Source organism: Eutrigla gurnardus (genome assembly GCF_963514095.1).
Source record: "Eutrigla gurnardus genome assembly, chromosome: 13".
Lineage (NCBI taxonomy): Eukaryota > Metazoa > Chordata > Actinopteri > Perciformes > Triglidae > Eutrigla > Eutrigla gurnardus.
The window spans coordinates 16,327,789-16,341,263 of NC_139936.1; the positions used below are offsets into that span (position 1 = coordinate 16,327,789).

Sequence of the window (13,475 nt, forward strand, 5' to 3'; positions counted from 1 at the left end):
GTACAAGTCAGATTTTTATAGTAATTGCAGTGCAGAGTGAAGGCTGAGGCGAGGAAGTAGGTAGAATGGAGGGCTACAAGATCACAAATGTCTGGAGGAAAAACAGCAGGTGGATGTGCTGTAAAGACGGCGCGCGAGGCTGCCAAGTCTCCACACCGCGAGGGGGGTTAGGCTAATAAACAGTAGGTCACCAGCAAACCAGCATGTTAAAAAGCTCATGAACAATGACTCGCCTCAGACCTCTCCATCTGGACCCAACGAGAACAGCAGCGCGAGACGGAAGCACTGGAGGGGAAGAGCCATAAAGAATATCGATGGGCCTCAGGGCGAGCTGCGACTCAAATCACAATGCAGTAAAAAAAAATTGGGATTTGACTGTGTCGTGTGATTGACCCAGAGAGACTCTCACTCCCTCAGCGTTCGTTTTCCTCCCGTATCACGGTGTCAAAGTCGGGAAATTGGTTTTTGCTTGAGGAAATAGAGTTTTTTTGGAGGGCGGTATCCGTCAGACGTGTCAGCTCCGGCTCCAAAAGCACTCTGGCGGTTTCTGCGAGCGCGATAGGGCTCAGCCTTGGCAGAGCGTTCTCGCAGAGTACCCAGATAAGTGTTTTTTGCTGCCGGTGTCTCAGATCCAGCTTCCCCATCTGCCTTATCAGCCGTGAACACACTAACCCCCACCACTCCTCCGCTATCTGTGTCATCAGATCCAATGGGGTCACAGCGGAGAGCCAATGAGCAAAGCCTTGGTTTGATGAAACCAGCATTCTTTTCATCCAGACATCCAAAAAAAAAGAGTATCCCCCCGATTTCATATCTGTTTAGCAATTCAAATTATTATTCATTCTTTACCATCTGGGAAATAACACTAGTGCAGGAATATTGATATGCTTTATTGATTTCACATCAGTGCCTCCAGACAGATTTGTTTGTTGTGTGAGGGGATAAAACCACTTTGTTCTTCAAAGGCATAGAACCTCTATCAAAAATTGAATTGAATTATAGTTATTACCTACATTTACACATGACTATCTTAAAGTGCCATCTATACCTTGACAGGGAAGTAGTCATTTTCAAAGTGGTTTCACTGCACAATAGACGTTTTGTTTTCTTCGGATTGGTAGGAAAATCACATAACTGACATAATGTCACCTCATAAAGTAATTGACGATTACATATTTAGGAGAAGTTATGATATTTATTAATTTCATTGCTTTAGCATGATGATTATATTCTCAGTCATACATGTAGTGATAATGCATCTTCCATCTATTACATTATCGGTTTAGCTTACAGCACTCCTATGTTGGGACAAGAGTGTGCGGGTGAAGCCTTTTTGTAATTTTGATTATTTACTCAGGCTCTCTACATTTTGTAACGTTATTTATTTCCTTTTTTTTACTACCCTGATACGTTGATTTGATTTGCTGATTTGTATTTTATTTCTATGGCTAAATGGAGCTGAGAGTAATTTTTGCAATAATAAAGCTTTATGTTTAAATCATATTATCGATTAAACCCATGAATCTGGTTCTGTGACCTTAGAAATGATAACTATTCTTGTTGGTCTGTGACCTGCTGCACATAACCTGCCTTTTAAATATGCAGCTCTAACCTGCTCAGTCATTTTCCTCATGAGTCCAAACTGATTGCCTCTTCGTCTTGTTTTCTAACACAGCGTCTCTTCAGCCATTAAAGTGGGGGCAGTTTTCTCCTTTATTCTACTGTCGGGTTTTTTTTTGTGTAGTTCAGCACAACGAAGACGGACACATCGGTCATAAAAAGGCAGAAAAAAAGAAAGACAATGTGTGTGTCTTCCAAGAGTGTGAGGTGATAAAATTTGAAAAACCTTTTCTGACAAGCAACAACGGAGCAATCGATCGGCGCCGAGCAGTCAGCCCGAGCTTTGCCTCTTCCTGGAAATTTATTTCTGCGTTTGATGATTATAACTCACAACCGTAGTGCTGTCCTCAGCAACTCGCTATCTCTCCCTCTGACCTTGGTGGAGATACGGGATCCAAATCAATAGATACCTGCTGCAGCTCGGGACATATGTGGGAGGTTTCTTTCACCTCGCAGGCAAGTTGATTGGAACAAATATGAACATCGGTAGATTCCCATTCTTGTGGATTTGTGGCTCTTATTTAGGATATTCATGCTTTTTAAAAAAGGTGCAATGTGGAAGATTAACATCATCAACAGTGTGTGAAAACGTTACAGTGTTAATGTTGTAAGATGTTGCAGGAATATCTACTGAAATGAGCATGCTAACGAGCTAGCCCCGGCTCGTCCTCGTCTTGTAATACCACTTGTACCTCGAGGGGCGATAGTGAGTCGCTGTAGCATCCGTTCTGCACTCATTCCAACAGGAGAGGACGAAGAAGGAGAGCTTGTATTTTCATTTCGTCCTTCTGGCTGTCAGGAGATTATTTCGCCAGGAGAACAGCAAGGGTTGCCGTTACACACTTCAGCTTACTTGATATGTGCGTTTCCTTGCGCTGCTGCTGTTTAGCAGTAGGCCCTTTTAGATCCTATGGAGAGGTGGTCGTAGGAGACTTCGTGACATGGCTAAGTGTCCGTGACAGAGGCCCATTTCCTGGTCACTTTCCGTCGTTGCGGTATGTCTCAAGGTGAAAAGAGTCCCAGACAATGAGCCTTCATTCACTCCTCATACCGGCGACCCAGATTTGGATACTGTGCCAAAGAAGGCAATCTGAGTTTTTGTCATGGGTGACCTACAAAACTAGGCAAGCTTGATAAATTCTTCAGAAATGAAAAGAAAGCATGTGCATCCTATCAGACCTGTTTAACATACAGTCCTGGGACTTGAGTTGTAGTTGTAGTCGTTGAATATTTACAGCCTCTACGTACCAAGGGGGGGAGCCGCTTCATTATTCAGTTTGTTTGTGTTCAAGTTATCAGACCGCTGCTGTGTTGTCTGTTCACACTCACTGCTGCCATTATCCACTGATAGTTATCTAATCTCTCTTTTCCTTTCATTGAGAGCACTGACTGCATGTTGGTTTTTCAAATGACCTGCGACACATCGCAGTTGATAACACTTGCCTTTCCTTTTCGTGCCAAAACAAATTGCTATTTTCACTATTATTATTTCCACGTTACGGGTCTGAAACTGTAAAACTGAAAATGTCTGGAACTGTTCATAAAACATGATGGGCTGTAGATCTCGGAGGCCCAGGACATTCTGCCTGAAGGGCCTGTCTTCTTTTGGCCCCCAGCTTCTCCAGGCCTCCCTTGCATTCTGCCTTATCCATTTCCTTCTTTTGCAGATGTGCTGTTGAATGAAGTTACTGAGCACAAAGGGGGAGGGGTTTAAAGCCGCCCAGTGTCATTCCAGTGTCCATTATGACAAAAATAATTGACTGATCTTCCTTTTTTTATGGGTTGTCATAAAACAAATCATCAGTTGAGTCGGCCCGTCAGGAGAATACCAGATGGTCGGTCAACCCCTGCTACCAATCCGTCTATTCCTTTCATTAAAAGCACTGACTGCACATGTACGTTTGCTCTTTAACAACTACCACACATTGCTGTTGATAACACCTGCCTTTTTTCTGTGGTGTCCAAAGAAATTACATTTTTCCTTTGGAAATGGCTGCACAGATAACCACTGCTTGCCGAGCTTTCATTTTGATTCATCTCGGGCCTGCCGTATGATAGTCTCAGCAAAAGGTGAGCTGCAGTAATGACCACGCTTGTCAGCGTGGGGCCCTGGCAGAGATGGAAAATAAACGTATGATGTCTGCAACCCTCCCAAGACAGGAAGTCTTCCCATCAATCTCTCAAACAAGTGGAAGTAAAACTTGCGTCTGAAAGGAGGAAAGGATAACACTGCTAAAGTAATCATCCACCAAGGATTGATTTATTTCCACTGAAGCAAGAATGCAAGATCAATGCTAAGTGATAGACCACTGTAATACGATCATCCATGTTGGGTTGAGGGTATTCGGTAGCTTATGGGGGATTTGTGCAGACTGCCCTGGTTTTACTCTTATCTTGATCCCCTTGCTCCTTCTTTGTGTGAAATAAATGCATTCTCTTGATGAACATGAGGTTTAAAGGGCCTCGACTTGCACAACATAGAAGCTAAGAAAGGGACATTAATGGGAAGATGTTGGAGAAGACTTTAGCTCCTTGTACCGTCACTTCTGATCAACCTCATATCATGGATTATGCTTCTCTGGGCCAAAGCGAAGCACATGTGCCCCAGGCTCTTTTATGAGACTTCCTGGTAGCTGTTTCTTTCATATATTGGACAGAGTTAGATTTTTTTTAATACATGTTCACTGTTCCCTTTTGAACCTGCTTCCTGACAGGAAGTCTGCTAGTTGAATTGCTGAGAGATGTTTATGTGCGTCTGTAAAACCAGGATTTCAACCTTGTGGTTGTGCAAATATTGAAGTGGCATGACATTGTAATGGAGCCGAGAGAGGGAGGTCAGGGTTTATTGGGATTTGGGATGCAGCGATACAACTTTTTAGAGTAGGCCTACATGCCAACTCTAATATGGGTCAGTTTTAAATGAGGAATGTTAAATAATTTTTTATTTCAGTTGATATATTTTAGCCAAGTTGCCAGGAAAAATGCATTTCTGAAAACCGTGGATATATTAAATGTGGATATTTTTGCATTAAATCAGGAATAGAAACCTACACTGGGTTTGATATTTTTGTTTTTATAAATGTCCAGTGAATTTTGTTGTTATGAAGATGATGAGGTGTTGTTTTTTAAGTGTTAGGGAGGGTTATGTCATGGTTTATCATGGTTTAAGGTTGTTTAATTGGTGCACCCCATCACTTTAATCCCCACCACTAGAAAATGAATTTAACATTCCTCACAACGAGAGACCTAATGTTTTTTTTTTTTTAAACGGATGCCAACTGGATCTTTAAAGCATTTAGCTCGCCACTGTGTGAGTTATAAACCTTCAAGTGTTTCCCCCCATTCACAACCGGCTCATTTAGATCAGTTGCACCGACTGTGTGTCTCACATTCGACCACAAGACAGGCAACGAGCTTTGTTGCCGTTTGAGAAGCTAACTATAGAGAAAAACCAAATGAGGGAATAACAAAAGCAGCAGCAGTCGGATTGTATCAAGTCTGGGTCTACAGTGCCAGCAACCAGCTGCATTAGCATCGTGCCAGGGCCACAGGGTGCTCATGAAGGAAGTCCAAACAGAGGGATCAGCTCGGTGTTTCTCAGCATCACACTCAGATTCTCTTATTGTGATTGTTCTGCTTCATATTAACGAGTGGTAGATGGCAGCTAAGAGGAGAAAAAGGTCAAATCAGATGTCTTCTCCGAGTCCTTGGAAGTCTCTTCTCTTCATCTATTTCCGAAATAAAAGGCGAGTTTTGCCAGAGCCGCGGATTCTCAAAACAAAGCGTGCTTTGGTCTCTTAGCGTTGCCTCGCTCAGAGGTCCATGTGGAGAGCAGCCAGCCTTCAAAGTGAGAAAGCCAACCATCCGCCCAGAACTAAAACCTTAGCAGCAACTCAAAGCAATTTTCTGGCTATTTTGTCGATTTAATCCCGAGTTTGTGATGCTTGGGCACAGCGGTGTGACTTCATTGGCGTGCATGCGGATGTGCATGTGTGACATGCGGTGGGGGACCCCCGAGGGCCCAGATCCACAGCACCCCCATCAGGAAGCCACATTAGCACTTTTACAGTCTATCATGGAGGCGTTCATCCCTGCCTGTCTAATCAGGGGGCTGTGGAGACTGCAGTGGTGTGTGTGTGTGTGTGTGTGTTGAAGCCGTGGGATCCCTCCAAGCTGAGCTCATCTGTCAGCTTGCCTAATCACACGGCGGGCTGCGGATGAGGAGGCCGAGCACCTCTTCCTGGAATATTACCTGCTGACTGTCAGCCTCCCAGTTCCTGCACTCATAAAAATGCCCCGTGTTTATTACCACGTCAACATCAGGGCAACTAAGTCCGGTATAACGGAGAAAATGAAACCCCTTCATACATATTCCACCGCAGGATTGGAATATGCCATGTGTGCTTATCCAGTCGTGTTCATGTTGTTGGCTGCTAACAGCTGCTATTAACCTTTCAGAGCAGCCAAGGCACACATTGGTTTTTATTGGAAGGCAGGAAATGATTGGTGTCAGCATGTCTGACAAGGTGGGCTAAAGAGTGCATTATATGAACTTAGGCCGAGCCAGACGCTTGCATGCATGGAATCTATATATGTACATGTTTTTTACAGTTGGGGCAGTTCAGACAGGCCAAGAATTTTACCTTATGTCTCTCATCTTTCAGCATCATAAATCAGAATATGAATCACTAGAAACAAAATGCAATGTTTTTCATTAGCAACAATAGACATTTAACAAACCTATATATTAAATGTAATGCTTAGATCTAAAAAAGGAAAATCATCAGGTTTTTTTAGGTTGGCGTTCATGCTACAATCTCAGCACATTTTTTCCAGGCAGACTTTGAAAATAAAAAATCATGTGTCCAAAGCATTTGGTGAAAGCAGAAACAGTCACGCCACAGTAATCCAAGGAAAACTAGTGGCTTCAGTAGAGCAGTCTGGGAATGCTGACCTGCCTGTTTGCAGGTAGCAGGGAGGTTTCTGCAGACCCACAGATGGTCAAACCACGGACCCGTATTAATCCGTCAGCTTGGGTTGCGGTCTGGACTGCAGAGAAAAAAAGGAGGGAAGAGACTCCCCCAGCATGCAGGTGTTACCATGCCGTTTGTGGCAACCTGTCTCAACGCGCATGAAAAAAAATGGCCTCAGATCACCAAGGTCACACACCGCCCCGGCAATAGCTCAGGTCCTCAGAGGAATTGTGAGAAGAATATCATCTGCTAATTGTGTGTCTCCCCTTCTAAAAGCAGAGGGGCTAAAATGGGTCAGTAAAGGCAACAGGAGGGGAAGTGGTCTTTTGTTTGGGGCAACAGAAGAAGGTTAATTGCCTTTCAGTGGGATACTATAATATTTCAGTCCAGCTATGGCCCCCAGTGTGGAGGTCCACTGTGTGTTTGTGTGTGTGGGACCATGCTAATTGATTTATCCTGAATGCCAAGGGCAAAACAGAAGAGTGAATAACAAATGGATACTGTGTGGATTGCTCTGTTTGTGTTAAACATAAAGAAGTGCTCTTTTTAATTTTTCCCTTTTGTCTGTACTTTTTTTCAATCCAGGACCAGAACACCTATTTCATACCCTAATAGTCTGAACTCAGCAGATATTCCCTCAGTGTCAGGGTGTAATCATGGGGATGAAAGGCTTCCTCTTGGGCTGCGTTACTGTGGCCCTGCTCCTCGAACTCTCCGCCGCCGGCTTGGTCAAGAAGGTCATCCGCCACCGGAGAGAGGCTCTGGCGCCTAAGAACACCCAGGAGAACCTCACCCTGCCCCACCCGGATCAGCCGGTGGTGTTCAACCACGTCTACAACATCAACGTGCCCTCTACATCCCTCTGCTCCGTTGACCTCGACTTGCCCGGCGACACCGAGCTCAAGCACAAGAGCGCCCCGATGGACATGCAGAACACCGAGCACATCGAGCAAACGGTGGATGGAGACAATCAGATAGTTTTCACCCACCGCATCAATATCCCCAAGCAGGCGTGTAGCTGTGACAACCAGTTGCCCGGCATCAAGGATATCCTGAACCGGCTGGAGATGCTGGAGTCGGAGCTGTCGAGTCTGAGAGAGCATTGCAGCGGTGGGTCTGGGTGCTGCGGAGCTCAGGTTACAGGTAATGCCAGTTACATAACAAACTTACAAACATACTTATCGACTCATTGATTTCATAGTTTGTTGGAATGGACTAATACCAACGGCCTCCTGGAAGTTAGGATGCAGTCAAAAGTGTATTTTGTACTTTTGTAAAAAGGTGGTTGACCAATATGAATTGCAAATGGAAAAAAGTGCCTTATGTCAACTAAATGCGAAGGATTAATACATTTAGTTTGCAACAGTGTCTGTCATTCAAATCGAAATCTTTGTTGTCTTCTTGGTATCCTTTCAATACTGCAGGGTTGACATGTTTTTGTAGGCTAACCCAGAAGTTAGCATCGCATTGGTTCCCTCAACAAAAAGCCAATGGGATTTTTCTATTTAAGAAAATAAGCTCTGTGGTAAAAACAAGTTCAGGATACTTACACATTTTGTTCGTCAAAATAATCTTCACAAGTAAACACCACTTTTTTGATAGAACAAAACTTTTGTTAACTACAGGCATTATTTGCAGAATCTAACCAAAAACAGAAGTGCAAAAATGGACTAATTTTTTGGTTTTAGGACTCATTTTTGCAGCACTCCATAGGGCAACTTGCCTTAGATATGCAACTATCACACACGTTTTGTGAATCATAGCTACCGAGTACTCCATTTCCCTTTCTCGGCTTCCTCCAGGTGAGGTATCCACAAAGCCCTACTGTAACGGCCATGGGAACTGGAGCACTGAAACCTGTAGTTGTGTGTGTGAGCTTGGATGGAAGGGCACCAACTGCACCGAACCTGAGTGCCCCAACGACTGCCAGGACCAGGGCCGCTGCGTGGATGGCAAGTGTGAGTGCTTTGAGGCCTTTGGCGGGGACGACTGCGGTATTGAGCTCTGCCTGCTGGACTGCGGTGACTACGGCCACTGCGTCGAAGGGTCCTGCCTCTGCGAGGAGGGCTTCATCGGTCAGGACTGCACCCAGACCAACTGCCTCAACAACTGCCTGGGCCGCGGACGCTGCGTGGAAGACGAGTGCGTTTGCGACGAGCCGTGGACTGGCTTCGACTGCTCCGAACTCATCTGCCCCAACGACTGCTATGACCGCGGGCGCTGCATCAACGGCACCTGCTACTGCGAAGAGGGCTTTGCAGGTGAAGACTGTGGGGAACTCACGTGTTCTGGCAACTGTAACAACCGCGGCATGTGTGTGAGTGGCAAGTGCGTGTGCCAGACCGGCTACAGCGGAGAGGATTGCTCAAAGCTCACCTGTCCCGAGAACTGCAACCAGAGGGGTCATTGCTTCAACGGGAAGTGCGTGTGCCAGACCGGCTACAGCGGAGAGGATTGCTCAAAGCTCACCTGTCCCGAGAACTGCAACCAGAGGGGTCATTGCTTCAACGGGAAGTGCATCTGCGATCCGGGATTTGAGGGTGAAGACTGCTCCATCCTCTCGTGCCCCGACAACTGCAGCAACAGGGGCCAGTGCATCAACGGAGAGTGTGTATGTGACGTGGGATACGAAGGCGACGATTGCGGCGAGCTCTCCTGCCCCAACAACTGCCAAGATCGCGGCCGCTGCATCAACGGGAAGTGCATGTGCAACAGAGGCTACGCCGGGGATGACTGCAGCGTCAAGACGTGTCCCAAAGACTGCATGGGCCGCGGAGAGTGCGTGGACGGCAAATGCGTGTGCTTTGTTGGCTTCACCGGGAAAGACTGCGGCGAGCTGACCTGCCCCAACGACTGCTTGGACCGTGGTCACTGTGTGAACGGACAATGCGTCTGTCACAAGGGTTTCACCGGCGAGGACTGTAGCGAGAAGACGTGTCCCAAGAACTGTCTGGATAGAGGTTACTGCGTGGATGGTGACTGCGTGTGCTATGAAGGTTTTACCGGGCTGGACTGCTCTGTGCTGACCTGCCCAGACGACTGCAACAACCAGGGACAGTGTGAGAACGGAGCGTGTGTTTGCAACGAGGGCTTCATTGGAGAGGACTGCTCTGGGGGTAAGCAAGACCCTACATTTACATACATACATACATACATACATGCATACATGCTGCACAGATCCCTGCAGAGCCATTTAATAGAATGCTGTTCAGATCAGTGCTCATAAATTTCATGGAGATTACTTTGACTTGGGTATCCTGCTTTCATCCAATAGTACATTGTTATATGTTAAATCATATCATGGTTGTCAGGCTGTTCTGTTCTTTTGTGTTGTCATTATGCCCATGTTTGGATACACCTATTAGTGCGTCCTGTGCACACGCTTTCTTACGGGGATATTGGGGGTCGTCAGTCTGTGGCACTGTTATTTTGGGGGTCGCAGTCTGAAAAGTTTGGGAACCCCTGGTTTAGATCATATGGTCTACTTCATTATTCTACTAGTTAGGCTTGTGCTGCTTGGCAATGGGAGAGTATATTGAATTGATTGAAGGGATGATCGACAATTGTTTTTCTCTCTACGCTGATACCAAGGTGATTTACTTTCTATAAGAACTAAGTTCAAAATAATCTACAGATTCTGCGCCCTACTATTTTTTCGATGTTTCTGAGAGGCATGTCTGCCTGCTGAGCCCCAATAATCAGCAGAAGTGAGGAGTGAATTTTAAATCCCGAGTTTAATTTAGCTTTTCAATATACAAGAAGGTGCTCGCTGTGTGTTTGAAAGAGATATATAACATAAATATATATAGTTTAAATCCTCTACAAATTCAGGAGTCATCAAGTTGAAGTTATCAAACATGTTCAGCAAGACAATGTATCTACCCATATAGCCACGTTTCTAAGCCATACATGACTCGTGGGTTAAAACCCCATGACTCTGTTTCTAACACTTAAAAACCCTCAATACAGATCACTGATTTTCAGTGTCTCTCCATAGTCTCTCCACCCAAGGACCTGACAGTAGTGGAGGTCACCGCAGAGACGGTGGACCTCTCCTGGGAGAACGAGATGCGTGTGACCGAGTACCTGATCACCTATGTGCCAACGGCCCCCGGGGGCCTGGAGCTGGACGTGAGGGTGTCCGGGGACCGGAAGATGACCACTATTCGGGAGCTTGAGCCTGGCATAGAGTACCTGATCAGCGTCTATGCCGTGCTCAACAACAAGAGGAGTCTTCCCGTCAGCGCCAGGGTGGCTACACGTATGTCCGTCTCATCTGTGACATTTCCTGCCGTGTATCAATCTACATGAAAATGTGGTCAAGAGTTTTGTACTCTGTCTACCAGATCTGCCAGAGCCTGAGGGACTCAAGTTCAAGTCAGTGCGGGAGACGTCGGTGGAGGTGCAGTGGGACCCATTGGACATCCCCTTCGATGGCTGGAATCTCATTTTCAGAAACACAGTGAGTGATGCTACCTGATATGCTATTGGAGCTTCTGTATTCCAGAACATGCTTGAACTTGACCATAGCCTGAACCATGATGAACATTTTCCTCCGGTAGAAATCATATCCGACCCATTGCAGACCCCCTTCTTCAAATTCATTTATTGCCTAATGTGAGTGCGTGAGGATCATGGTGGCGATCCTGAAGGAAAAAAAAACAACTAACAAAGCATTTAAAACAGTCAACATGTCCTGAAAGCTCCAGTGGCAGACAGTTACTTTGTGTAACGCTTTAATTTCTTTTTTTTAATTCTTATAGAAAATTTCCCCCACAGTCCCCTGTCAACTCTTAAGTCCAAACGCCACCCAGAGCGCCATTATGTATGATTTGGCAGTTTTTTTTATATCCCACCCACTCTGCACATTATGCCAGGACTAGTCTTTGTAGTGGTTGATGACTGGCGTTTTCCGTTCGTTGCTGGCAGAAAGAGGAAGACGGTGAGATCCTTAACTCCCTTGGCCGTCCAGAGACCACCTTTGAGCAGTCGGGCCTGGGCCCTGGCCAGGAGTACGAGGTCAAGCTGGAGGTGGTGAAGAACAGCAAGCGTGGACCTCCCGCCTCCCAGAACGTCGTCACAAGTGAGTGTACACATTCACGCCGCTAACCGGCTTATCACTCCTTTGTTTTAAACTCACTCCAGTGGTTCCACTCCAGCAGGATGCACGTAAACTCAGTTTGCTATAGCTTCTCTAATCTCGATCGTTTGACTGCTGGTCTGCTGGAGTTAATTATATATTTGCAGGGAAATAAGCCCAAACTAAATAAGATTGAGGGTGTGTGAATTCCCATGAAGACATGAAGGTTATTATGGAATAAGTTGTTGCTTCGAGCTGTTAGCATCACCTTCATACCTTGTGTAGGTTCATTGATTTCAATATGTCTGGGTTATCCATCTCGCAGCTCCCAACAGAGTATTGAAACCAGCCTGACATGTCAACCCTGAATGATTAGCTTATTAGATTTCATTTTGTTGTTGTGATTTAGGGGGGGTAATAAAAAACATATGGATTTCCAGCTCCAGAGATTTCTTCATAGTTTCATCAAGCTATAAAGACCTTCAGGGCTCAGGATCAGTACAAAGAGAGAAAACGGGTTTTGAATTTGTGACTTCACCTGCCACCACCAAGCTATTTTTAGGTGTTGATTGGCTCGTAGGTCAAAACACTGAGGTACTGCTTGTTGGAGCTGTTAAATATGCATTTTCTTTGACAGTATGGTCTCATTGAGTGATGGCCTTGGGAGACTACTGTTTGATGAAAGCAGCTTCTTGGTGTGAAAATGGTCTGAGCATGCACGGGAAGGCCATTAGAGGCCTCACAACTGCTGCTTATAGAGCTGTCAGAGCACATGGTGTTTTGGTTGCATTTGAGTGGGACCAGAAAAGGAAAGGCAGTGACAAGGACTCGATCCCCTATTCTTTTAAGTAGCGTTTTGACTGGCTCTACATGAAAATAGTGCTCAAAGAAAATGATCTAAATGTACTAAAGCAGCTACCAGCCAACCGGTGTGAGAGAGAAGAACCTGAGCACTGAGGCTGGCTTGGCTTTATGCTCTTCCTCCCAGGTGCAGCTAGTCAGCAATCAGGGCCAGCAGGAGCAGGTAATCAGGCCGGTAATACAAAAAAACATGAAGAAACCTGCCTTTTTTTCTTTAAAAAAAGAGCAAATATGTTTGTCATGATGGCTGTGAAAAAGAATATTCTTTAAGTGTGTTTGTGGAAAAGGATTTTTGCACATTGACATTGATGGGAAAATTGGGCAATTTCTCTTTATTAATTGAGTTCTTTCAAAAATGACTAAAGGATACAAAAAAAGTAAAAGCAGATGAATGTTTCTCACATCCACCATGAATACATGCACTCATGCACACATGTATGCCCACGTGTCAGCGCTGCTGGATTATGAGGTTCAGAGTTCTCCGTGTCACTCAGGCTCTCTTAATGTCTCCCATTACACCCGTTTGTGGGCTTGTACTGTGGGATTTGCATGCCGAGGGGGCTAATTGTGTGAAGTGAGTCCCTCCGCTCTCGACTCGCCCCTCACCCCCCTCCAACCGAACCCACCATGTGTGGGAGGCTCCATTCAGCTGAGCAGTCAGGCTCAGAGGGACGGCCTCCCGGGAGAACGGTATCGTGACACCCGGACGGCACACACTCACAGTGTCCTCAGAAGACAAATCTGCATTAAGCTCAAATGCAGATTCTTCACATTATCAGCCCGGCACAGAAGGTTGACTTTCCCAAAGTTGCCTGCATGTGACAAATCAATTCCGGCGTCGTAGAAAAGATGCCCTTCACGGCGCAGGGATTCAATATGTAAACAGGCTGAATGACCTCATAAACGCAAAGAGGGCCGTCACATTTTCAGCACCTTCGTTG

The 13,475-nt window shown here is 45.6% G+C and overlaps 2 protein-coding genes across 4 annotated transcripts in view; one reads left to right on the forward strand and one right to left on the reverse strand.

The window, feature by feature from the left end:
• Positions 1 to 13,475, reverse strand: part of imp4 (IMP U3 small nucleolar ribonucleoprotein 4) — a 127,623-nt gene that overhangs the window by 98,672 nt on the left and 15,476 nt on the right. The window lies entirely within an intron of this gene.
• tncb (tenascin Cb) overlaps positions 1 to 13,475 on the forward strand; it is a 35,255-nt gene that overhangs the window by 4,233 nt on the left and 17,547 nt on the right. For all 3 annotated transcript variants that reach the window (XM_084024631.1, XM_084024632.1, XM_084024633.1), the window contains exons 2-6: positions 7,179 to 7,736; positions 8,396 to 9,709; positions 10,591 to 10,854; positions 10,940 to 11,055; positions 11,523 to 11,676. In XM_084024631.1, coding sequence (XP_083880757.1) covers positions 7,250 to 7,736; positions 8,396 to 9,709; positions 10,591 to 10,854; positions 10,940 to 11,055; positions 11,523 to 11,676 — 2,335 coding nt within the window. In that variant the 5' untranslated portion in view covers positions 7,179 to 7,249. The remainder of the gene's footprint in view (positions 1 to 7,178; positions 7,737 to 8,395; positions 9,710 to 10,590; positions 10,855 to 10,939; positions 11,056 to 11,522; positions 11,677 to 13,475) is intronic.